The 24849-nt window shown below is 39.4% G+C and overlaps 1 protein-coding gene across 3 annotated transcripts in view; it reads right to left on the reverse strand.

Annotated features, from left to right (window-relative positions):
- Positions 1-24849, reverse strand: part of sugt1 (SGT1 homolog, MIS12 kinetochore complex assembly cochaperone) — a 29971-nt gene continuing 5122 nt past the window's right edge. For 2 of the 3 annotated variants that reach the window (XM_041992872.1, XM_041992870.1), the window contains exons 6-13: positions 21257-21310; positions 20082-20110; positions 19835-19860; positions 19518-19614; positions 18098-18205; positions 3663-3753; positions 2585-2757; positions 1-654 (exon numbers count right to left, since the gene is read on the reverse strand). In XM_041992872.1, coding sequence (XP_041848806.1) covers positions 553-654; positions 2585-2757; positions 3663-3753; positions 18098-18205; positions 19518-19614; positions 19835-19860; positions 20082-20110; positions 21257-21310 — 680 coding nt within the window. In that variant the 3' untranslated portion in view covers positions 1-552. The remainder of the gene's footprint in view (positions 655-2584; positions 2758-3662; positions 3754-18097; positions 18206-19517; positions 19615-19834; positions 19861-20081; positions 20111-21256; positions 21311-24849) is intronic. The other variant, XM_041992871.1, reaches the window with a different exon arrangement.

A 24849-nucleotide genomic window follows, 5' to 3' on the forward strand; every position in this document is an offset into this window, starting at 1 on the left:
TTCTTCTTTAAACATATCAGTTGTTTATTTTTTTTTTTTTTTCAGCAAATTTACAACTTTACACAACTGCACATCATAAAAAGTGTCCTAACAGAAAGGCCGTGGTTGTTTTCAGACAGGAGAGAAAAGAATTATGTTTAAAAAAAGAAGAAAAAAAGAAAAATCAAAGGCCGATGTGCTGAATTTCTTGTCTGTCACATTTACTTCCCTTTTGAGTCCACTGGCCTTTAAAAGTCACACACTGTAAATCAGTCTGTACAACAGATTATTCTGACTCCATCTGGTGAGAAGCTTTTGTGAAGAGTAGACCATGTGTGGTTGGTTGGTTGATCGTGGGAACACAGTGGACTTCCTGCACTGTGAAAACACCAGAGCAACAACACAAAGAGGAAAGAGACATGGAAGTGGGCTGTCACGCAAACTGCAGGGCAACCAAGGACTCCCAACGGAGCTCAGATGGACAAAATGTGGTGAGAGATGATGTTTAACAGAGATGGGGGAAAGAGAAAGGACAGAGGAGGAGTGTGGTAGGAGGCTGGGAGGTGGTGGTGCTCAGTATTTCTTGTACTCTACATCATCTGGTGGCTTCACATCCACCTTTCTCTTGCCCACATCTCTCCAGTTGGTGCTCAGGACCGTACCACCCGACTCCATCTGCAGAGGGGAGGAGAAACAAAGACATGTGTTTTACAAAACATCTGCTAAAAAGGCTTCAATCTGCTACTGCATCATAAGAGCAATTAACACAATTTTTGGTTTAATTTCTCTGCTATGTCATTAAAAGGGTGAAGAACAGAATTAAAAATGTTAGTTTCCATGTAAGCTGCCCCTTACTCCCTGGAGGTCTTGTGCCAAATGCCAAAATATCATCTTGACACGGATGTTGAAACAGTGTCAGGTTTGGGTTTGTTGGAAATGACAGGAAATAATCTCTCAAGTTCAACACCTTACACTAAAATACTCTGTCAGAGGAAAGCTCATTAACTGGATAATCTGTCCCTGCTGCATCAGTCAGCACTAAAAAAAACTCAAGTACATTTACTGTTTCATACCTTATATTCTATAAGGCTGCATTCTTAAACCTTCTTCTTATTCTCATTTCTGACTGAGGTTTCTGCCACTTTGGTCTCACCACTTTTGTTTTAGTGATCCCGACAACACGACTGAGGGCAAATCAATGTGCATTTAGGGTAAGTGCAGATGGATGTTTCTGGAAGGCTGAGGGGTGGCTGTGAGTTCAGGGCGTGTGCATGTCAAGAAATCAACTTTTTTTTTTTTTTTTGGACCAAATTCCTTATTAAATGTGAGTATATGAGACTAAAATGAGTGTTGCTAACAGTCTGCTCCCACATTTAAAGATGGAGAAGCTCCAGCTCACATCAACATTACTTAGATTACTACAGAGTGAAAAGATCAAAGCTGCCTCCATTAAAAGGTCAATGCTCCACAAAATAAGCAAAGATAAAGAGCGATAATACGTTTCTTTCTTATTTCCTTTACTGGGCTAAAATCTGGAGACTAGGAGACAGAGAGAGGCTGCTGTGATTGATGTGAATTTTAAATGATCATGCTCCCAATTTACTTTATTTCTGCTAGGTTTTATGAGCAGAAAAAATTGTGGAAAGATGACCAGCTGTGGATCTACAAGGAGGCTGATCCTGATGTCCTTGTTTTGTCCCTGACACTGACAAGACGAAGTATCTGCTGATAATGCGTCTCAATCTGATACTGACATTTTCCTGCAGCACACACACTACACTCAGAGTAAAGTTATTAAAATCAATGCCATGAGTCTAACACCTCTGTAGATCTGCAAAGCAGTCAGAAAAACAAATCTGTTCATGCTGTTCTTTATTTATTTCTTTAAAACTATAAACATGTAAAAAAAAAAAAGCCATTAGCTCCTGTGTTAGATGCCATGTCTGACTCTCTACACAGCGCTCTGACCGCTCACTCCTGCAGGTAAAACACTCATTATTCATACATACTTCCCAGTGGCAGCTGGATCCCTCTCATTTTCTACTTTAATACTTTTCCACATGAAATTGTGCTGATACAGGTTCGGGTGTGTTTACATGCCTCAGAGCATTGCATCAGAATTAAACTCAAAAGTTGGTCTGCACACCTTTTTTTCCACATCATTTAGAGGAAATCTGACAAAACCTAATGGATAAAACAGATGCAGATAGTTGAGAAATATTGTGTCCTGAAAACAACTTTTGCATTTCTGTTGTTCATCAAAGCTGCAGTCCTGCTTTTTGTTATGTTTGCCAAGGACCAGTTTACTTATTGTGCATCTAAAAAGTTGTTATTTTTTACCACACTGAGGTTCTGTTTGGCTAAAACTAATGGGCAGGGCATGTATCACCAGTGTGAGGTACACTCTGAATCTTTATGATGGAAGTGGTGACTATTTTGTCAGCAAAATCAATGAAAAGATGATTGAAAAATAATGATTTTTCCCTTCAGAAAGCTTTCATTTTGTAAGCTAAGAAAAGATGCAGACGATGAGCAGGCTGCTGTACAAACGGATGTGTGAAAACGGGCTTCGCGGTGACATGTCACATGGAACAGAAATACTCACAAAGGATTTGTTCATGGCTCGTTTGACCTCGTCTGAGCCGTCCGAGTAGATCTGTTGGAAGAGCTTGTTGAGCGCTGCGTCTCCCTCCATGTTCTCGTTCTTCTCCTCCTCGTTTAAGTCCAACACCATCTTGTCCCATTTGTGGGTGCAGTGGGATGAAGTAGGGTACTGGTCTGATGGAGGAAGAAAACAGAAAAACAGGACTCAGCTAATTTAAAACCAATCAGAGGAAATGTTTTAGCCTCTTCAGCAAACTGAGCTGAACCCTTATAAAGAAACAAAAACAAAAACACCTTGAGTTTTTTAAACAGACATTATTAAATACAATAATTTTTACTAAACCTTGACCGGCAAATCTGAAATAATTTCCCTCACTGTGCTACACATTTGTAAACTCTGCACGCCAAACAACTACATTGTGGTTTGATTTCTATATTCTCTGAATGTAATACAGCCACTATAATCCCAACAAGAGATGGGAGAGGCAGAGCAGGAAATGTAATCCAGATGCAAGATTTACATAAATCCACCACCAGACGCACGGTAGACAGATTCAGGCCAAGTGTGGACACACTGCAGTGCCATCCTAGAAAGATCAGATGTCAAATATTATGTTTAAACGTAACAGGAGTCCGAGTTATAAGCAGGCAATAACAAACAGGGTAAAGAGTGGGCTGGGAAAAATAGTTTGGCTGCCCACTTAACTTTTACTTCCCCTCCACACACTCTCACACACACACACACACAGTCAGTTACATAAGTAATTAATCCTGTCAGTAATAGGAATGTGTGGGCTAAAATACTGAGTCACATTTAGCTGTCATACCTTTGCCTCTCCCTGCCTCCTTTCACCATCACACTAATGAAAGACTCTAGCAGGACTCGACTGCCCACTCTCATTTTAGAGACCAGACAAACAGGAGCTTATATTGATCTTTGCAGAGAGAGAGGGGGAGAGAGAATGAGAAAGAAGAAGTGGTTGGGGAAGGAAGAGGGGGGGAGAGAGAGAGAGAGAAATGAGAGCAGAGGTGTAGAATAGTTGAGGGAAAAAGCGTAAATGCCGATGCTGAGGACTGACTCGGGTTGAAGTGTTTGATGTTGGACTCCTGTCCTTCTCCCTCCAGCTTCTCCCATCTAATGGCATCTTTCTTCTTCATCTTGATTTCCACCTGACAGAGGAGAAGTGGAAGAAAAAGAAAGAGAGAGAGAGAGATGACACTGTTTAACAAAATGGAAGGCTTTGGTGCACGGGACAAAAATAATGCTTCCATTAGAGCGACATGTTAAAAGCACAGGACATCAGATCATTACTGAGGCCAAAGAGGGAGGCTAGTTGAGAGCTGTGGACAACTTAGCCTGCATTTGAATGTAAGACAGGGCGGGAGAGAGAGGGAGAGAGAGAGAGAGACATCAGGGATATGCGGGGGCACAGCTCAATCTCAAACCTCACTGACAGACATACCGCACTAACGAGATGCCTGTCAGCCAGAGGGCCAGTGTGAGAGACGGAGTGCGGGAGGGGAGGTGGGGGTGAGGAGGGCGGCAGATCCTAATTCCACACAGCAGCATCTCATCCAAATCATTACACCAGGAGAACATGGGAGAGGAGCAAAACAATGAGGGGAGAGAGGACGTGGACACATGCTTTTAATGCTGAGCTGCATTGACAGGGCACATAGCAGTGAGACACGTGAGCAGCAGCTCCCCTCTTCTCAACACCCATTAATGGTGTGTGCACTTGATATGTGCGCATGCAAAAAGACAGATCTGGTGATGTCGGTGCAATTAAGGAACATTTCTGCTCTGCTGGGCGATGTGATGATTCATTTATGAGGGGAGCAGGAGAGTGGAGCGGAACCACGAGGTAGACAAGGTTAGGGGCGAGGAGGCTGAAAGAGGGGAGCAGACTGAAGGAAACGACAGTACGATCGCTGTTAGAGGTGATGAGCGAGCGCATGTCACAGTGCACTGATAGACCACTTTAGTGTGTGTCATCACTTTTTGCTCCGCACAGGGCTAAAAACAGAACATCTCTGCTGAGAATACAGGTTGCTGTTCAAATAATTGCTTTATTTAGACCAGAGTTTCATTTCAGGGCCAGTTTCTGCATGCGATCATTTATTCATCATAATGTTTGTGAGATGTTTCACTGACAGGAAATGCTACTTCACAGGCTCATCTATGCATCCCACATGCTTGCATATGCACTAGCAGCGAGAGCACTTCAATACGACTGCTTTCTATAACGTTGAACAACAACAACTCAAACTTCACTCTTTGATCCCAACTTTTCTCTTAATCCCTTTGTTCTTCACTTTTGTGGGCACAAGTGCAACACTGAATGTCTTCAAAAAGAAAACGTATGACAATGTGAAACTCGCGTTTCGTTCCTCTTCATGACCACACATGTTAACCAGCCTTCAAACACGTCCTCTAATGAGAGCAGACAACACATTCTTTTGATCATTACATGGTTGGTAGAGAAACCTTCCAGACGAACACTGAAACAGACTTTAGAAACTCACCTGCAGAACTAAGGTGTAGACGACTCTAGTAAGTTACTTGGAGGGTTTTTAGAGCTCTGTTAATATAATCAGAGGTACTAACGAGTTACATTTACTTCACAAACTTTTTGAGAGAGAAAAAAAACAGAGTAGTTCATATAGTAGTTTTACTACAACATACTTTTTACTTTTACTGAAGAAAATTTGCAAGTAAAAAACACTACACTGGGCAACAATGGACTCCTCACTTTTTTTTCTTTTCTAAATTAGATATGTTTTATTTTTGCAAATGAGATGCAGCCAGCTTTCCCAACCAGAGTATGTAAAAATCGGCACGGCTACATTTGACCAATCAGATGTAGGCATGAGGTCATGTGACCACACATAATCCATATAACATGTCTGCCATTGCAAACCAATGTTTCAGCATACAAAAACTGAATGTCTAAACTTAAGAAACATGTTGAGGTAAGTTAGACCTTAATTAATTTGTTGCTCTGATAAGGTGGATGCTACTCTTGTCAAGTTATATAATCCCAGTATAAAAAAGGACTCTTTCATATAAACCCATTTAATGTATATAATCATTTTTCTAAATGCTGCATAAGCTGATCACAATTAATTTTATATGGAAGAATGACTTACGGTGTATTTATATCAGAATAGTCTGGGAGACTCGGTTTGACTGGAAGGGAATTCAGAAAAATGTAGCACCTTAATTTGGTTTGATTTGCTTTTACGCTGCACTTTACCTAAGAGGACCAAACCACCTGGACGTCACTATGCAGTTACAACTGCTGCTCACTAGGGACAAGTTTCCCCCAAAACGACCACTGACGAAGAAAGAAGAAAATCCTGCTCCTTGATTGGCCAGGACAGAAAACAGCTTGTTCACTGCAAGTAAACAATGGCATGACAATAAATTAATAGTCTTAGGGTTTGTGTTTTTACTTTGGTGTTCAAACCCTAATGTGGTTTTCACAAGATTCTGTCCAACATGAGCAGCAGGAGAGGGAGCAAGTTATCCCAGAAGTTGCGCTACCATATGTCCTACGTTACTTCCTCTTGTTGGTTACCTGGATGGTCCGTTTACTTTCACACTGCAAACTGCACCAGGGTTCACTTGCAAGTGAACTGAGACCCCAGAGTCCGAATATGTGTTTACACTGCTCCATATTATCTGCAAAAGTGGATCAGGGCTGGTTTAAAGTGGACCAAACACACCCTTAGAGTTAGCTACTAATGGTTGCAAATGGTTTTTTTTGTGTGTGTGGTTGGAAGTCCAAAAATTAACCTTCCATCCCTATCAAATATGTTTTTTTACTTGAGTAATGTTTTGGATAATTACTTTTATACTTCTACTTAAATAATGTTATTTTGAAGTAATGCTACTCTTACTAGTATAATTATTGGCTACTCTACCCACCCCTCCATATCATGTTCAAATCATATAAAATTTTTATTTATAAACACTTTTCATACAGGAGTAGCACATAATAAAAACAACAATGTCTGCATATTAAAAAGATTATAAAATAATTAAAACACAGGGCTAATTAAAAAAAACAAACAAAAAAAAATGTGGTCAGAACAGAAAAGAGTGACATTTATGAAAGAATAGGTTAGTAGAAACAATGCGCCTTGGTAAAACAAAACCATAAAGAGAAATGAAAAAGTTACAAAAACAGGTAGTTTTAAAATGAGTTAGTACATTATTAGATAATTTAATAAAATAAATAAAATAAAATAAAACAAACTAAACAAAATAAAAAGTCCAGTTAAAAGCTAAGCTAAGTTAGTAGGTCTCGAGCCTCTTCGTAAACCAGTCTCTGCAGCCCTGAGGTTCTCTGGCAGGCTGTTCTACAGACGAGGGTCATGGTGTTGTTAAAAAGCCGGTACCAGAGGACCTCGGGGTGTGTGAGGGCTCATAATTTAAAAGAAGGTCAGATAAATAAAAAGGCCCAAGATCAATAAGACGTTCAAAGCTACTAAAAGAACCTTAAAATCAATCCTGAAACACGCGAGGAGTCAGGGAAGTGATTTTAAAACTGGTGTAAGGTTCTCCGTCCTCTGGTCCTTGACAGAACACGAGCCGCTGAGCTCTGAAGTAGTTTAAAGTAGGTTAAAAATGTTAACATCTGTTGGAACTTTTAAAAACTTGGACTGAGATGTTAATCTTACGGTAATGAGATTATAATAAAGAGCAACTGTCACAGGTTATAACAGCTTTTTCCATCTGACTAATAAATGAAGTTACTGCTGTCTTTTGTAAACACAGGTGAGGAAGGGATCAATCAGACTAAAAATGACAGGAGACTAATGGTGTCCTCTGGCTCAACGCCACAGCTCTCACCTGTCACTCAAAACGACCACGCACATAATAACAGACATTTTCAGCCCTAATGTAATTTCAGCAGATGAGTTGTGTAGGAGATAATACCTACCTAGGGATTCCACGTGAAGACCATTACTTTATATTCTCATGAACTTCCCTGCCTTGAGAAAATCCTCACGCTTTTCTCAAACTGTGGCTTGGTTTCCCTGGTAACACCTGAGGGTTTGACTGATTGATGACATGATTGCTACTGTCCCATCAGATTAGAATTATATGGCAACGCTGTTAGCACAAGAACTCCAGACAGGTTTGAAAACAACTTGAATTTGAACCTTTTAGCTCAGCTCTAATAGTATTTTTAAGACTAGCTAGCAATTCGACCGTGTTATTATCCTCAAATCAATGTCAAGACTTTCATGAACAGATGATGGGCCGAGTTCTGACGGCTTCAGCCTGAAGCAGCAAGCCGAATAGCAATGGCATGTGAGAGGATCGCTCAGGTTTTACAAAGTTCGGGGGTGCAGTGTGGCTGTTGAGGTTGTGTGTTACAGTACTTAGAGCATGAGACACTGAAGAACTACACTCCCTGTTGTGAGATATTGATATTTTTTCTTCCCATTTATTTATAATGTTTGACGATCCACAGAAATCTCACGTCAATAAGACGAGTTCAGTGAATTAATTTAGGCAGGTGAACAAGCAGTTTTACAAGCAACACTAGTGTTAGTTTTATCTTTTTGGCACCGGGCTGTAAACACTGCATATTTTGTAACAAAGATGGACATTTTAACTGTGTGTGTGTCTGTGTTTACTGACAGAGCCAAGTTTAAATGGCCAATCAGGGCAGCAGCCGGCTTTATTTTTTGAGGTAGCTGTTTGTTTTTATGCTGAGCTTCGGATCATTTGGATGTGTGCTTCTTATATTTTGGCTAAAAGTTGTCTGTTATGCTTTCATCATTATGTGAAGCAGATGGATTCTTTAAAAAAATGCATCCAACTATAGAGACTTGAATTTTTAAGCAGATGCAGCTATAAAATCAGTCAGAAAAAGGTGAGAGTATTTCTTCATTTAAAGAGGAGCAAAAAAAAAAAAAAAAAAAAAAAAAAAAACACTTTTCTTTAAGAGTAAAAATATTGATTCTCTTTTCTTAACAGACAACAAGGCTTAGGTAGAATAAGCTGGTATGTGTTTGCTGATCAAGCTGTGAGAAGTTATGTCAACATACACTGACAACATGTTCATATTAAGTGTTAGACTGCATATAACACTATCCTAGATAATATTAAGCTGACCCTGTGAAGGAGTGGAAACCCAGTGGCTGCTGGGACAGGCTCCATCCACAGGTTTTAATACACACATTAGTAAATAGAACATTATGTCTGCTTGATTACAACTTATTTCCATCTGACTTCGTTTGCATGATGAGGCAAGTCAGTTCAGGTGATTGGGATTATTACACGGGTGTGAAAATGTACAGGTATGTATATTTAAAATAACTTGTAGCTCTTGGCAAGTTACTCTAATCATGTAAAATACTGTATTCTTCTGTTCTTGCTACATTAAATATTTTGTGATTTTGCAGATCCATTTTGGTTTCTAAGTTGTAATACACGTGTAAATGATAAACTGAAGTAATACAGTGGAAACGGCACTATGTTTTTTAAAATAAATATAACAGCTACATAATTTGTTTTGTAAAAGAATAGTTCATTTAATTGAAGACTTGATAACACACTTGCACTTTGCACTAAAACAAAGAGATTATTATGCTATTATTTTACTGGCCTGAACTAAAACGAGTTTGACATTCCTGATCTAATGTTTTATAACCCATGTTCATAAAAAAGGAAAACATCTCCCAAGGTGCTTTTTAAAAATCCTCCTTGTAATAATTTACACTGCAAAGTCCTCCAACTGCACTGTAGAGACCTAATGATGATGCGTTTGCTCAATTTTGGATTAATTAGAATCTGAACTGTGTTACTATGTTGTTTTTTTCTTTTTTTTACAATAAATAAAGCATATTCACCTTAGTGCCACTTTAATGAGTTCTCCTTTCATTATGTACACTAGTTACAGCTCATGAAGAGTTAAGTAGTCATGAGAAACTTCCTATTAAAAAAAACAAAAAAAAAACAAGCAGCACTTATTAAACAAGATCTAATTTCATGGAGTCCTTGTAAGTGTGTACTTTAGCTATTGTAGCAACAGTTTGTACTTCAAGCTGTAAGTATTTATCAAAGAAAAATGTTGTGGGTTTTAACAAGGCGGCAATTCAACAGTGTGCCAGACTGATGTGTTTTTTTTCTACTTAAACAAATTCCTGGAAAGTGGAAGGTACAGAAACAGTCTGAGAGCAAAGACCAAGCAAATTAAATGTTATCACCTTAAAATTACCAGCCAGTGCCGCAGGTGCCGTTTGTCTTGAATATTTCTGTAGTGCTAAGTGTGACAGAAGTCAAGCCGAGGCTCCGTGTGTGTCGATGTGTGTGCGCGCTTCTATGCATGTTCTTGGGCCATGCAACATTAATCTGCTGCCACATCTGTGTTTCCCGGCTTTCAAGGGACATGGCAGCCCAGGCGCCGCGTGTGTGCTTCTCTGTGTGCGTTTCTGTGTGTATGACAGGCGAAGCGATGGCCTGTAAAGGGATGTGACAGCAGAGCCACAATCAGGGGGCCACCACCCACAGGACCCCAGGGGCTGGACGATGCAATACTGTGCTCCACACGCATGTGGGCATACACACACACATGCTATTTACGGAGGGGCACTGGGGTCCTGTGTTACTTGTCACATGTGTTTGTAACCATCTCTACATCCAGCATCTTCCCTCTCTTTTCCAGACGCCTGCAGATTTGAAAATAAACCCAGTAAAAAGACAGAAATGAAACACAAACATTTTCAGACGTTGACAGGCATGCAAATTAAAGAGGGGAGACGCCACTTTAGCTATTTACGGAAAAGAGACAACTTGAGAGCTGAATGAAGGAGGGAGCAGGGATTCAGAGCCGGGTTGTGTGTGCACATGCCTCCGTGTGTGTGCGCCAGCCGTCTGTTCTGATCAAACACACTGGTGTGTAATTGGCTCCCTGTTGTCGTGGTGACCCCTGCGGTTGGAATGTTTGTTGTGATGGAGGACAGGAGGAGGTCGCTGACGATAATGTGCTACAGACGACACTGACATACATACACACACATACAGAAAATACTTGGTTTAAATAGAACAACTGTGTTGAAAGATTACTGTTCAAGCCTCTGCATTTATAAACGGATGCATGTATGTGTGTGCACATGCACGCTTATGCCCAGCTTAGTGTACCCCTGCTAAGTTGTCTTTAAAGACAGCGAGGAGATGAAGCGTAAACACAGCAGAGTGCAGGGCAGCCTGTTACAGACTAAGACGTTGGTTGAGAACCAACAGCTCTGAGGGCAATGCATTTTTTGAACGCTCATTAGGGATGCATGCCAATCTGGAGAAAGTTGATTTATTGATGCTGTTGTTCATTTGAATGTTTTTATCCCCCTGCGGCTTCAAAATGGCTCCAAAAAATTTAAATGAGGCATAGAAAAAGCTCCTCAGTTAGTTAAGATCGCTCACAATGACAAGAACATTTCACCTGAACAGGTTACAGGGAGTGTTTCATGCCATTTCAGATCTCTGAATGGCACTACTTCTTATAAGGGCTGTGTGTGTTTGTGGTGTTAAATGTGTGTGTGTAGGGGCCATGTGTACCCGAGGAGCCCACTGGACCAGGGAACAGTCAGGGCTTTGTAAGAGGAGGAGGGCTTGAACACTCTCTTGTTATCAGAGAGGTAGGTGTTTGCATCAGCACAAAGCATAAAGAAGGACTGAGGGTGTGTTTATGAACGTGGGTTTGAAGAGATTGACAAAACAAAGAAGGTAAATCATAGAAATGGTTGAAAAAAACAAACAAAAAGCAGGAGGAGTGCGAGACCATCCTCAGCTGCAGTCTCTCTAAGACTGAGCCCTTGTTTAAGCTGCAACCCACGTGCACCTCTGGTATGCGGTGTCTGCTGTTGCCATGGAAAAGTGAGAAAATGAGAGAGAGGAAGGGCTTTTTTTTTCTCTCTTTTTGAGAGAAGGGCAGTTTCTGTGCAGGTCAGACTCTACTCGGCACAGTGTGGCCAAAGTGAGTAGAGAGCACACAATACAGACGTCAGGTTACGGAACGCTACAAATCCAGTTTCTCAACAGCTTTTCTCTACTTTGACACCACGCAGTATGTAACTCTGGCACCTACGACCACATACTGGCCTCTCATTTCTCCAGTGGCCTTGCTGTGAAATAAACTGAAATAACTACCATGAATGCTTTCAGAGGCTCTGCTTGTATCAGGATTATTGTCGCTGATAAAGCAATACGTACTTCAATGCACAGTATAGAAACCCTAGATTTATTTTTGCTTGTTTAAAAGCAAAAATTAATAAATTTAAAAAACTAATATGAATCTATCAGCTACCAAAAGAATCACAGCAGACTCAACATGTCTCTGTGGGATGTATTAAAGGACAACTGCTTCTTTGAATTGAAGCTGCTCAGTGGTTCAAATGCTGGAGAAAATGTTCAAACTTTTCCAGTGGGGTAAACAGATGTTCTACACCTCACAGAATCAAGCCAACAGGAACCACTGAGAACAAACAAGACATATGATTACAATCTGATTACCATTACAAAAAGGCTGCATAGCCCTGTACTGTTCCTAGGAACATGGCTTTGGCATTGTGGGGATATGACCCTCGCAGCTGTACAGTGAACCAATTTAGATTTAGGAGATTTTCCTCTGAAGGTTCACTTCTATAAGTGTTTACGTGATCCACATTTAGAAAAGTATAAATTATGGCATCTTTAGGTTTTATTTTTTTCTTTTTCAAGTAATCTGTTGAAGTCATCTGCTTTCTATACAACTACCCATGGACACGAGTGGTTGTTAAGCTAAAATTCTTATGATTCGATTAATATTTAACATGTCATAACATGGCAAATGAAGTGGGTGGGATCAATAGAAACTGGTAACTCCCTTGTAAAACCTTGATCAACAATATGCTCCTGGCAGTTTTTTCCATGGAGAATGTCCATTCCTAATTATCTAATTCTGTAAAAATAAATAAATAAAGCTCCAGCATCACGTGAATGAGGCTGCTTAATACTTCATTATTTTTGTCATCGAAACTGTGTTCAGCTTACATTCATTTACATTCTTTACACTGTGATTTTAAAATAAGGTCAGAGTTTTTGACCGCCACTTAATACCCACTGGCTACAAGAGAAACCAGTCCACACTGTATTAAAGTAAACACTAGTGTTGTGCTATTTTAGGTACCTCACGATTAGATTATGATTCAGTAATTCAAGTAACCACACAAATTTATCCCCACGAACTTTTACTTACGTGGAACCATAAATAAATCCAACTCAAATCAAATAAATTTTTCATATTATGTTAAATTTTTTCCATGGAATCTACAGGAAAAATGTGTTAGGAACGACAACCGGTGGCTTTTTCTCCTCCTCTAACCTGGACTCTGAGCGCATGAGGTGCTGTTGCATGTTTGTAGCATTTTATATTTTATTTTGGCTTTAAACAGCTTACATACGGAGTAAGTCTTGTCCAGGCCGTGTCCATTCTCATGTTCATAAAAACCAAAATGTTCCTTCAAACCTGACGAGTAAATGTGAAACTCAGCAACTATGGCTGAAAGGCTAGCTGCCGCCTCCATGGTACCTCTGTTGTTCACTGTTTGCCACCCGGACACTTTAAGGGGACAAACTACCGGTCTGTTTCCTAAAGTGTCCCACGGGCAGCACGAGCAACTTCTGTGTTCCTGCCGCACTTTGAAGCTGTGTTCCTGTCATTTAGTTATTGTGAAATATAATAGTTTTTGTTTTTTTTTGCGCATTTACGAATCATAACTGAATTGGCAAGTGTTGCATTTAATCGCGATGAAGCGATTAAATAGTGAATCAGCTCACCCCTAGCAAACACCCCTTTCTTTACACTGAATTAGCTGTTAATGAGCTTGCCGAGGAAACGTCAAATAGTGGAGACAATTATGAAAACAAGAAAATGCTGTTTGCATGTGAAGCTTTCAATGTCCAGCAAGAACATAAAGAAAATGGCTGCATGTCTTCCGTGTGTCCTGTGTGCATGTGTGTAAAAAAGGAAACCTATCGATATATATTTTACAAAAATGGGGAAAGTCTAAATAAGGTTCTGGAAATGATAAAAGTATCTTTTTGCTTAAGCAGGGGTAACTAAACGGTGCAGCAGCGACAAGACAAGAGTATGAGCTGCACTGAATTACTTCGTGTTAAATGAACAAAAGGCCATCAAGTTCAACACGACCATAAATATATGTACAGGGACTCATGGCTACTGGTAGAAATGACAATAACACCAACGCAGATGACTATATCAACCTTTTATAATCAGAAGCATCAATACTTCTCTCACTCTTCTCTTTTCCATGTCTGGAGGTGGTTTGTGTACACAAGTCAGAGATCTATTTAATTTCCCATGAAGGTCGTCTGTCTTATTATAGTCTGCAATATCACAATTCTGAAGAATAATCTTTTTCCTCCATCTCCATTGGTTGTTTACACTTTATTAATTTTGTTTTGAATCTAATTTAGGATTTATTTCAAAGAAAAAAAACAACTAATCTGATAAGAGGGCTGAAGTCAAGCATTCAGACTAAAAAAAAAAAAAGGCTATCATCTCAGATATCTATTAAATGAGGATTCAGAGAGAAACAGGATTCAAAAGAAGAGCCGAGCTTTACATCGTTCAGTATTAACAAGGTCAGACTGATCAATGCCCTAAAAACACCTTGATGACTAAAGAAAAACAGTGACATAAAGACCTGTCTCTTGATCTGCAGGCTAAAACCAGACTGTGGTTTAAGTCCTGATTCAGCACACACTCAGCCAACACATTCATTAGCCAACATCTATAATACACACTAATTAGTCCATTGTGGGGGGAAAAAAAGTGTCCGTCCTTCTCATTAGGTCAGTAATCACCTCAAACCGTGCAAAAAACTCTCAGCAACTAAAGCCTTTATAGCTGCATGTTTGTGCGTGTCTGTGTGTGTGGGAGTGAGGATTTGTGCCTATGTGTGAATTTCTGGTTAGCCGCTCAGATGAACAGAGCTAACGTCTCCACAGGAGCTGCACTGTATACAGCCAGGGTGGATTTTCTCGTTTCTACTCCCGCTACAGTAAGCTTTACCGGTATTAAGGAATTAAAGATAGTGACAGTCTACTTTACACTGCTTTAAATTATTGAAGAGATTTAAGATGTTGATCTCAGAAGTAGGAACCCAAATAATGTTCAGCCACAATTTCCGTAAGCTGCTTAAACCCGCATCAGCATCCTCTTTCTTGCCTTATTATTTCCTTTCAAACAAAAAAATTTAGAGTGCAGGAGAAGTAATTACTGATCATCTCCCCAGTAAAAACCCGACTAAACAGAACCTGCGAATGTTTAGTGATGCTCCGAGGTAAGAGCGGGAAGCACCACCGTATCTCCTTTGAGTGACATTAATACATAACCTTTTCTTTAAAACATGATAAAACATGCTCCCTGACATGTCTGACAGGCTGCTCTTGTCTTATTGTGAGCAACTACCAGAATGAGAATCATGAAGAGCTTTACATGATTCAGAGAAAACTTCAAAGACTTTTCAGTGACTTTCAAAAACTCAGTCCTGAGATCATTGTTGCTTCATGATTTTTCAGCTAACAAAAGCGGAAATGTTGTCAACAACTTATTTTCTGCCAGCAGAAATGTCTTGTGGCGCGGCGGAAAAACATTAATGCCATGTGTGTGAAATGGGGAACTTAACCTGTAAAAACACACCATTATTCCATGAATCCATGACTACCAATTTCCCAAACCAGTCCATGACTTGAATACACTTTCATTTAAAAAATATTCGAGAAGTGGAGAAGCCAAACAAATCCGTCAGTTCAGTTTGAGATCCTTTTATCCTCCAAAGTTTCTACAAGGAGTGCTGGTCAGTTATGGACACTGTAACTTGTAGCATCGGCATTAATACAACTTATTTTGTAGATATAACTTAATTTAAATCCAGTCGTTATTCACACTCATCTTAAATCAGGCAGATTTTGTTTGGAGTACAGAAGGTTTAACATATAAATTTTTTTTAAAGCATCGTGATGCAGACATGGATGATTTTGAATCCATATACAAATGGTAAATTTTTTATTCTTTAACTGTTATTTAACACAATTTTGAGAAATGCAAAAGGATGATCTTGAAATTGCAGAAGTGCAGCGCCCAGATGAAAAACAAAAAGATGGCCGAGCTTGAGATCCAACACCCTCCGAGTTAAAAGCTAGCATGTGGAGGTACTTTGGCTTCTGTGGGTGGTTCCTTTGCTCGGAAAGTCAGGTACGTTTGGGACGTGTGGATGAACAAATGAAGTTTGATGTGGATTACAGAAGCGAGCTTCAAGTGAACCAAATACAGGAAGCAGACTGCATTGCAAAGGTCACTGTGGGTAAACACAAGCAAAACAAACGTGTGTCAGACGACAGGCGGCTCTGGTCGGGAGAAATGTCTCCAGGTCAGACGTGGAAGAACGCAGTAAAAGTTCTGATAGAAACATGATCAACCCAAGACTGCTGGGATCGTTTCCAGCACCATGTTTTGCTCCGATGCGGTGGAAAGAGAAGAGGTCCAATCAACCAATTTTCTTCTTTGTCACGACAAATATGAAAAGCCATATTACATGTTTCCGCATCAAATCTCGTTCTGTAATTGCATCACAGTCATCAGAATCATAATTGAATTATTATGTAGCGAAAAATTCCCACCCCCAGTAAAGGTGAATTTATGTAAATAAGATGAGGATGTAAAAATGGTGATGGCAGTGATGAGGGGAGGTGTTTGTGCATAGTGCTGTTCACTTCTTTTTAAAGACAACAAATTAGATGTAGTTTATCCACCATACTGACCTATTAGCGATCATCCACCTGTCGCCATAGTTTCAGGGTGTAAACAACTATGTTAAAGACATGAAAATACAGTTTATCTGCTATAACGTTGTTTGATAATGAGAATTTCTTCTGTTTAATTTGGCATAGTCATGTGACTGCTCTCAAGTTACTGCTAGGTAACGTTCATGTCATTACCTTTCAAGTCATATCAACAACTGATTCCATCAAACTGTGTATTTATGGTAATTATAGTTCTCCCTTTATTTAAAAACAATTATACGGGCAGCTGGTGCAACATAACAGGAGTAGAGCCCGACCTGTATGGATTTTTTTGAGGCAGATGCCGATTCCGATATTTGTCAGAAAAAAACATTCTGATAACCGATTAATTGGCCGATTGATTAAAAAAAAAAAAATGTAATAAATTAACTTCTATTTTATTTATTTTAAAATTGCATTGTGACTTTATCTTTGTATGAAGCATGCATTAATACAGCTACCAGTGGTACTCATGAATTTATCTGTAGTTTTAGACCAGGGGTCCTTGTGAGCTACTGTCCTGCAGGTTTTAGATGTTTACTACTACAACACACACACAAGCACACGCCTGTTAATGACCCAGTGATTTGAGTCAGGTGTATTGCATCAGGGTAGAATCCAAAACCTACAGGCCTGCAGCTCATGAGGACCGGAGTTGGAGATCCCTGATTTAGACTATAGGTGTATGCTATAGATAAGCAATATAATGAGTCAAGTTACTGGCAAAACATTATTTATACAGCCCTCTGATGCCACTTAATGTTAAATCACGTTATCTCTAATCCATCATTTCTTTGCCATGAAGTCATGACTCATATGAACCAAAATAAAAAACCTTTCTCAGATGTCAAAACATGCAGACAGAGTTGTATTTTTAAACATAATGGTCACAAATAATCTGGCACTAATGTTACTACACAACACACACAGTAAGTTGCAGCCTGAGTCACGTTGTAATATTTTCTGATAAAGTAAAACTAGGAGTAGCAGGACATCATGGCACATTTATGTTACTTTTGCAGTTACTTATTGGCTTTAAAGCTGTTAGCTAACGCTTTGCTAGGTTGGCATTTGAAATGGGCTATAATCGGCCGATTTAATCGGCTAGCCGATCAATCAGTCGGGCTCTAAACAGAAGATCTGTGGTCTGACGTTATTTTAGCAAAGACCACGTCCACAACAAATTCCTGTTGCAAAGCGGATGAAAGAACTTAATTAACTAATCTAAGTAAAGAGAACTTGAACTCATGTACTGGAAATGAAAAAGATTTTGTCAAACATCGCCTCTAATTTACACAGAATTGATTTGAGTAAAGCCAACTTGTTAGATTTTACAGTGCAAAAAACCAAAAGCAAAGACTTTTCCTATTTTGTTCTTCTATGTGCTGCAGAATAATATTAAATTTTAAACACCTTTTATTCCATGTTGGACGATTTAACATAACTAGTTACGAGAAATGTATTTCTGCTGCATGAACATGTTATCTGTCCTGCTAAAATGTTTCCTAGATATGTCAAAGCATATCCATCTGAAAACGTATGCCGCATGAATGTAAAATATGCATAGCTGCTAATGTAAGAAAGATCATCTTCCATCCAGTGAGCTGGCTCTCACGGCTACGCTAACTTAAGCTACATTAAAAACGATACCTTGGTGGTGAGGATCTTGAAGTTGCTTTGTTGGGGGACAATGGGGTGCAGGAGGTGGAGGTCGAAGTTGTAGCTGTCACCCGTTTCCAGCTTGATCTTTGCAGAAAGCTGAAGACGTCACACAGAAAACAGGTATTAGCCCTTAGAAGACTGATAGGAAGCAATGATCAAAAAATATATCAAACAGTGTTAATTTGTTGCTTCATTTTTAAACTTTATGTTTTTAGTTTTATTGATGCTGACAGAGTCACAACTGTTACATCAATATTTTGATTTTATTTAACAGCAACACACAGTAAATGCATGCAGCAAAGAGAAGGAGGGAGGAAGGGGTGAAGGTGTCAGAATGCCAATGAGAATTATCATCTGGAGCGGCTGATGTGATGGTCGGGAGTATCCTCGCCCCGTCCCCTTCAGCCACAGTGTGGGCAGTGACGAGGGAGGGTCAGACAGCTACTAACAGCCTGTCACCGAGACCGCGCACTGTGGGTGGGCTTGTTGGCTTATACAGGCATGGCTTTAACTGTGGCTCGGCTCGACTTACCCCCCACCCCCACTTTCTACCTCTGAATTAACAGCATATCATTTCAATCTATATTTCATTCAATTCACAACTAAGATTTTCTTAAAAGGTGGACTCTTTTCATTTGAGACCAAATGAATTTGAGAAGTAGTTTATTGAGGATTTAAGCTTAGAAAGTTAGCTAAAGTTGCTTTTGGGCAATTCCACAAAACTATCAAAGCCTTATTATTCATTTCTCACTGAATGTCTGTGCTGTGTGAAGGTATACAGCTGCCGCAGACTCAGTCACAAGGGAAAATAACTGGAACCACTGCCTTTCATCTTTAATTTCTTTTGTATATAGTGACCTAGTAAAAAATATATATGAACTTATCTGTACTCTGTACCCACAGAGGGAGCTTAACAAGTGACTGTTATTTGAAGCAAGTGAACTATTTCTTTTGAAATGGGGTAAATTCAGTTTGTTATTCTATTAGGAAAGACAAAGCCGTTCCCTGGGGTGCCCTGCAGTTACCCCTCGGAGAGAGGGGAGACAAGTGGAAAGACAGAAAGGAGAAGAGGAAAAAAAGAAAGAAAGGAAGGTTGTCCCCGAAGGGCTCTGCAACTGATCCTAGATCAGTTATGCCTTCCATCTACAGACAATTAGGAGGTTGGAGAAGCTGGGGAGGGTAAATTGTTCTTAGATCTGTACTTTGGGGGCAATGTTAACAAGGCACCACTGGAGGCATAGTTGGGTCCGCGGGGAGCAAGTGTGTGTATGTGGGTGTATACGTGCGTATGAGACCCATCTAATGGGCCCCCCTGAGGAAACACCCAAGAGCGAACCCATCTCTGTTCCACACAAACAGAGGAAGACACAGATTCTCTTCACTTCAGCTTTCCAGTGTGTGTTTTTACCTCTTTTTCCATGAAGCTGACACACACACCGTCCTTGGGAACATTTTTTGTCATAACTGTGACAATGACTTGAGAGTCTGTTTGGTACCAGTCATGCCTGAAAGAAAAAAAAATGTCAGCAACACGGGAACTTGTAATATGTCATATGACTTGAAAATAATCCGATTTTTGCTAGTTGAAATTTAATGCAACCCAGAATTTAAAACTATTTGTGTTTATGTCTTTGCAGCTGCTCTGAAACTAAAACAAAGTTAAATAAATAGCAAAACATAAAAGAGAGATACCCTGATAAGAAATATTTACATCTATACACTTACTTCACAGGTGGAGCTGCTGGTGTCTGCTGGGTCATTCGGTTACCCCCCGAGATGGGATCACAATTGGAGAAGACGACGTAGTGAGAAAGTAAATGCATGAAGCAAAAAGCAAACAAATGAGAATTAAGAAAGGATATCAAAAAAGAAACTTCATAAGGCTTCCTTTTATTCAAGGCAAAAACATGTGCAGGGCAGAACTGGTGCTGAGAGCAACACTGCCCCCAAGTGGCCTTGCAGAGAAACTCACCAAGTTGACGCTGCTGCATTTAGTCTGATCTGTAAAGAGAGGAAGAAAAAAAACAAAACAAAAAACAGTTTCTCAGGTGAAAATGTCTTTACTGGCTTGATGAAACTCTCTCTGAAATATGTTTATAGCAAAGCACACACACACACACACACACACACACACACACACACACACACACACACACACACACACACACACACACAGACACAGTCTCTCTGAAAGGCTTGCCACCAGTTTGTTTACCGGTCCATCCACGCCCATTAAAAGCCCTGTGAGCCCAAAACAAGTCTGAGCGCCGTTTACCAGCATGCTATCATACATTATTCACTGACTTCATTACAAAGAGAGAGCACAGAGAGAGATGAGATGATAGCAGGCGTGTTAATGTTGTCTTAATGAGGCCGCGTCTGAAATGGAGAAAGGGGGGGGGGCTGCGTCTGTGTTTGCGTGTACTGAAATGCTAGGTGCCACATGTGATAGAATAACCAGGTGCCATATGTGTTTGGTTGGTGGTAAACATGCCAGAAGAAGCGACGACTTCTCACGGTTTGTGAAACTGCAAATGTGACTGTGTGTGTGTTTGTGGGTGGGTGTGTGTGTGTAGTGACTGCAAGCAGGCTTATGAAGGGTTTGGGTCTCATCGGGGGCTTTCAAACATCAGTAACGTTAACTCTGATGAATCATACCGCTCTTGGGAGTACGTGTGCATGCGGGTGTGAAGCGTGTTTGTCAAAACTCATGCTCTTGTTTACTTGAGATAATCCAGAGGGCCCAAACATCACCAGCAAACAGCAACACACCATTCAGACATGGCATGCATCTTTTATTGGACTAAGCAGCTCTGCCTCCAACACTGTGAGCACATACTGTAGGTCCATGGATGTGTGTGCATGCTCATTTGTTTGATCAGACAAGCTGATCTGCTCCCTGACTGCAGTATTTAGCTTCTCGTTTGAAAGCAGAAAAAAATACAACATACCGCGGAGGTTAGAGTTAGCAAGTCTCCAACTTGTTTAAACTAAAACTGCCTTTAAAATACAGTGTAGAGACTTCTAATGCATTTAACATTTAATTACTATCACCCATGCATCTGAGGTCTGTTCATCTATATTCACATAAAAAAAAAAAATAAATAAATAGCCATGTGAGGAAACTGTAACACTAATCCAACTTACCCTCCATCATCTCTTGGCACCTCTTGATCCAGACCTCAAATGACTTGTCAGAAACTGTGAAAGAAAAATAAACATGCTTACATGTTTTTTCCAGTTAATTTATCTTTTTAAACTAAGCTTATGCGGTTATCAAAAACATCAGGAAATGTTGAATTGCATCTGTGTGAGATGCCTCAAATGCTTTCAGCTTCAGAAAAGCTTACAGTAAGCATTTAGTCAAATTTACTCTTAAACAGAAAATACTTTAAAGGAGAAGAGGTGTCCTTGCTATTTAAAATGAGCTATTTAAAGGATGAAGAATGATTCCCAGCTTAAAAAAAAGAAACAAACAAAAAAGCAGCATCAGCGCTGGTGAGTTCAACATTTTTTTTTTACTGTAAATTCACTGACTGCTTGTATTTTAGAAAACTTCCCAAATTGCCAACATGCCCACATGGTCAATGTTCTTTAATCATTTTCCATCTTATCAGGCTCTCATGTCATCGTGGAGGAACTTAAGGTCCCATGACAACGTTACAAACCCACAGAGCTCTGGACTTTGACTGGATCACTGTAACACATTCATTCCTTTCTTTTTCAGCCGTTCTGTTGTAGATTTTCTGCCTTGTTTAGGGTCATTGACCTGCTGTATGACCCTATTTCAGCCTTGTTTAGGGTCATTGAAATAGTCAGGTCTGACAGCTACCACATATCATCGCTGTCAGACAAATGGACTCACATTTGACTCCATAATACATGAACAAAAGAGTTCATGGTCGACTTAATGACTGCAAGGTATCTAGGTCACGTGGCGGAAAAACAAGCCCGAATCATCAGACCTCCACCCCCATGCTTGACAGTTGCTATGAGGTGTTTTTGCTGACAAGCTTTGGCCTTTATTAGCTTTGTGTTTGTTTTTTCCAAATACAAAGCTGTGCATTATTACCAACAATCTCCACTTCTGCTTTATCTGTCCAAAGAACATTGTTCCAGAAGTTATAAATGGAAAATGGCCTGTACTTATATAGCACTTTTATCCAAAGCGCTTTACATGTACGTCACGTTCACCCATTCACACACATAGTTTTTAGATGCAACTTTACCAACATGAGCTGTGCTGCCATGCAATTTCTTTTTTTAGAGAGAGGATCCTTGTCAAGTCTGACTTGATGGGATGTCCACTCTTGGAAAAATTGGCAACTGTCTGAAATGTTTTTCCTCTTGTGAATAACCTTTCTTACTTTAGAAAGGTGGACTAGGAATTGTTTTGAAACTGAAATAGCATTATAACCCTCCCCATATTAATGGCCAGCAACAGCTACTTCCCTAAGATCTTTGCTGATGTCTTTCCTCCTTGGCACTGTGTTATGACACACCTGAATGCTCCAGACCAACAAATGGCCATAAGCCTGCTCTTACAGAGGTGATCATGCTGATGAAGATGAGTGAATCAAATGCTTTTGATCAGCAGTAATTACTATGTAAGCAGTAAAGGTGGACTTGCCTTAGTTTTTGCTGAACAAATATTCTCAGGTATTCACAGGTGTAATAACTCATATTGTAGTTAAGCTGAGGTTGTATTTATCTAATTTTAAGACATGATAGGGACCACATGATGTTTAGATATGTCTGATGTGTATAACTTAAAATTCAGAGGGTGTCCTTTTTCAAATGACTGTAGCCTACAACTGCAAATATTTGCATATTTAAAAAAAGATGGTGCTTTGATGGCTGTGATCGTCTCATCAATAATATTTATAATAACCGTTTTATTCATAACGATTATTTAACTTATTTATGAGGTTATTTCTAAAAACACTAAAGTGTTAAATTGAAGATGTAAGTACTAATCGATCGTGTCTTTGGATTATTCATTGGATGAATCTACATACGTGTCTGAAGTCATCGTAACTAAAGAAACTGCTGAAATTTCATCAAACTATCTGTATATAGACAAACAGTTGGATGATAATGACTACAGGGTAAATCAATATGGACAAAAATTAGCATCAGTGACTCACTTCAAAATCTGTGTGTAATACAGCACATTAATTATTACTGAAGAAAAATCTTTTAAGCCAGATTATATCTATTATATCTGAAAAACTCATTTTTAAAACAACCATAGGAAGGTTTGTTATTTCTCTATTTTCCCAATAATGTTGATAACATTGGAGAAATTTGGATTTATGTTAACCATGAAGTACACATAATGTCAAAAGCCTAAAGGATGGAATATTGTACATCTCTGGTGACAGTCACCTCTTATATCAAGAGGGCAGGAAAAAAATGCTCTAAGGATTCTACTGCAACCGTACAGAAAGAGCATGGGTTCAACTCAATTTTAAATGTAAAATTTAAATGTCTGATACTGGATAGATGTTATTTACAATTTTAAAATGTGTTCTCTTGACTTTAGGTCTTACAGGCCATTTTATAAAATTAGACTTCTGGGCTTTATCATTGGGAAACATTTAAAATCTGCTGTTTGTCTGATGAGTCGATCACAATTATGGAATATCTTAGATTTAAATAATGTACCAGACTGTTAGGATGGTTTGTTAATCCACTCTTTTATCATTAAATTAAGTTCTCCTACTGCAATTTCTCTTAAACTTGGTTTCAGAAGAGAATAATGCAAACCATTGTGTAAGACAATAAGCAGGGGTACAGGAATGGTTTGCAAACTTATTGAATTCTATTTTTAGGAAAAATGAAATAAATTTAGTGGAAAATGTTGATAAAACATTTCCATTTATGTCCAAAAAATCCATTACAAAGACAATGCCTCTTTCATACCAATTCTGTTTAAATATTGGCTTCCTATTAATGGTTATCACGCTATTATCCCATAAAGTGGAAGCATGAGGGAAAAAGTTCTGTGAAAATGTGTGAAAAAAAAGAGCTTTTAACAAATGAATTATAATGGTACCTACCAATGACTCAAAATCTATTGCTCTAATACTTCATTTTTCATATTCTTTTACCGAATGTATTGTTTATGTATGATGAGTTTTGTTCTGCCATAAATATATATATATAAATAAAAAATAAAATAACAATAATAAAATTTGCCTTTCTTACACTGGTATCTGACATGTATAGTATATAGCTACCACTGATTTAAATGTCTCCTAGCGGCAGGGACCACTCATTACAGTGGTCCAGACCATCGACGGACCATGGTCTGGACCAGACCACTATTGCTGCAACAACCCCTACTGCACACATGAGCGCTGTTGTAGCATGTGGAGTTGCTAAAATGGAAGAAAGTCATTAATCCATTCAACTCCTATGAAAGCTAAAGTGTAGTAATAGAACTGAAACAGCCTGTACTGAATTTACTGACTTCTTTGCTCTCTTGCTAATCCATTCATAACCTCTGTCAAGGCAGAGGTTATGTTTTCAGCAGCGTTGGTCTGTCAGTCTGTGGCGTAGGTTTGCGCCAGCCCATGAAGACGTAGGGATCAGTGACATCATCAGCCAATTTTCCCGGGACTTCAGCCCTGGGTTCAGCCCTGGGTCTATTGAGTCTAGCCCCCGCAGCAAAAACCAATGTAAATCACCTTATAGATGCTGTTAAACTTAATATAACTTAGCATACACTGATGTAC

Source organism: Melanotaenia boesemani, chromosome 8 (assembly GCF_017639745.1).
Source record: "Melanotaenia boesemani isolate fMelBoe1 chromosome 8, fMelBoe1.pri, whole genome shotgun sequence".
Classification (NCBI taxonomy): Eukaryota; Metazoa; Chordata; class Actinopteri; order Atheriniformes; family Melanotaeniidae; genus Melanotaenia; species Melanotaenia boesemani.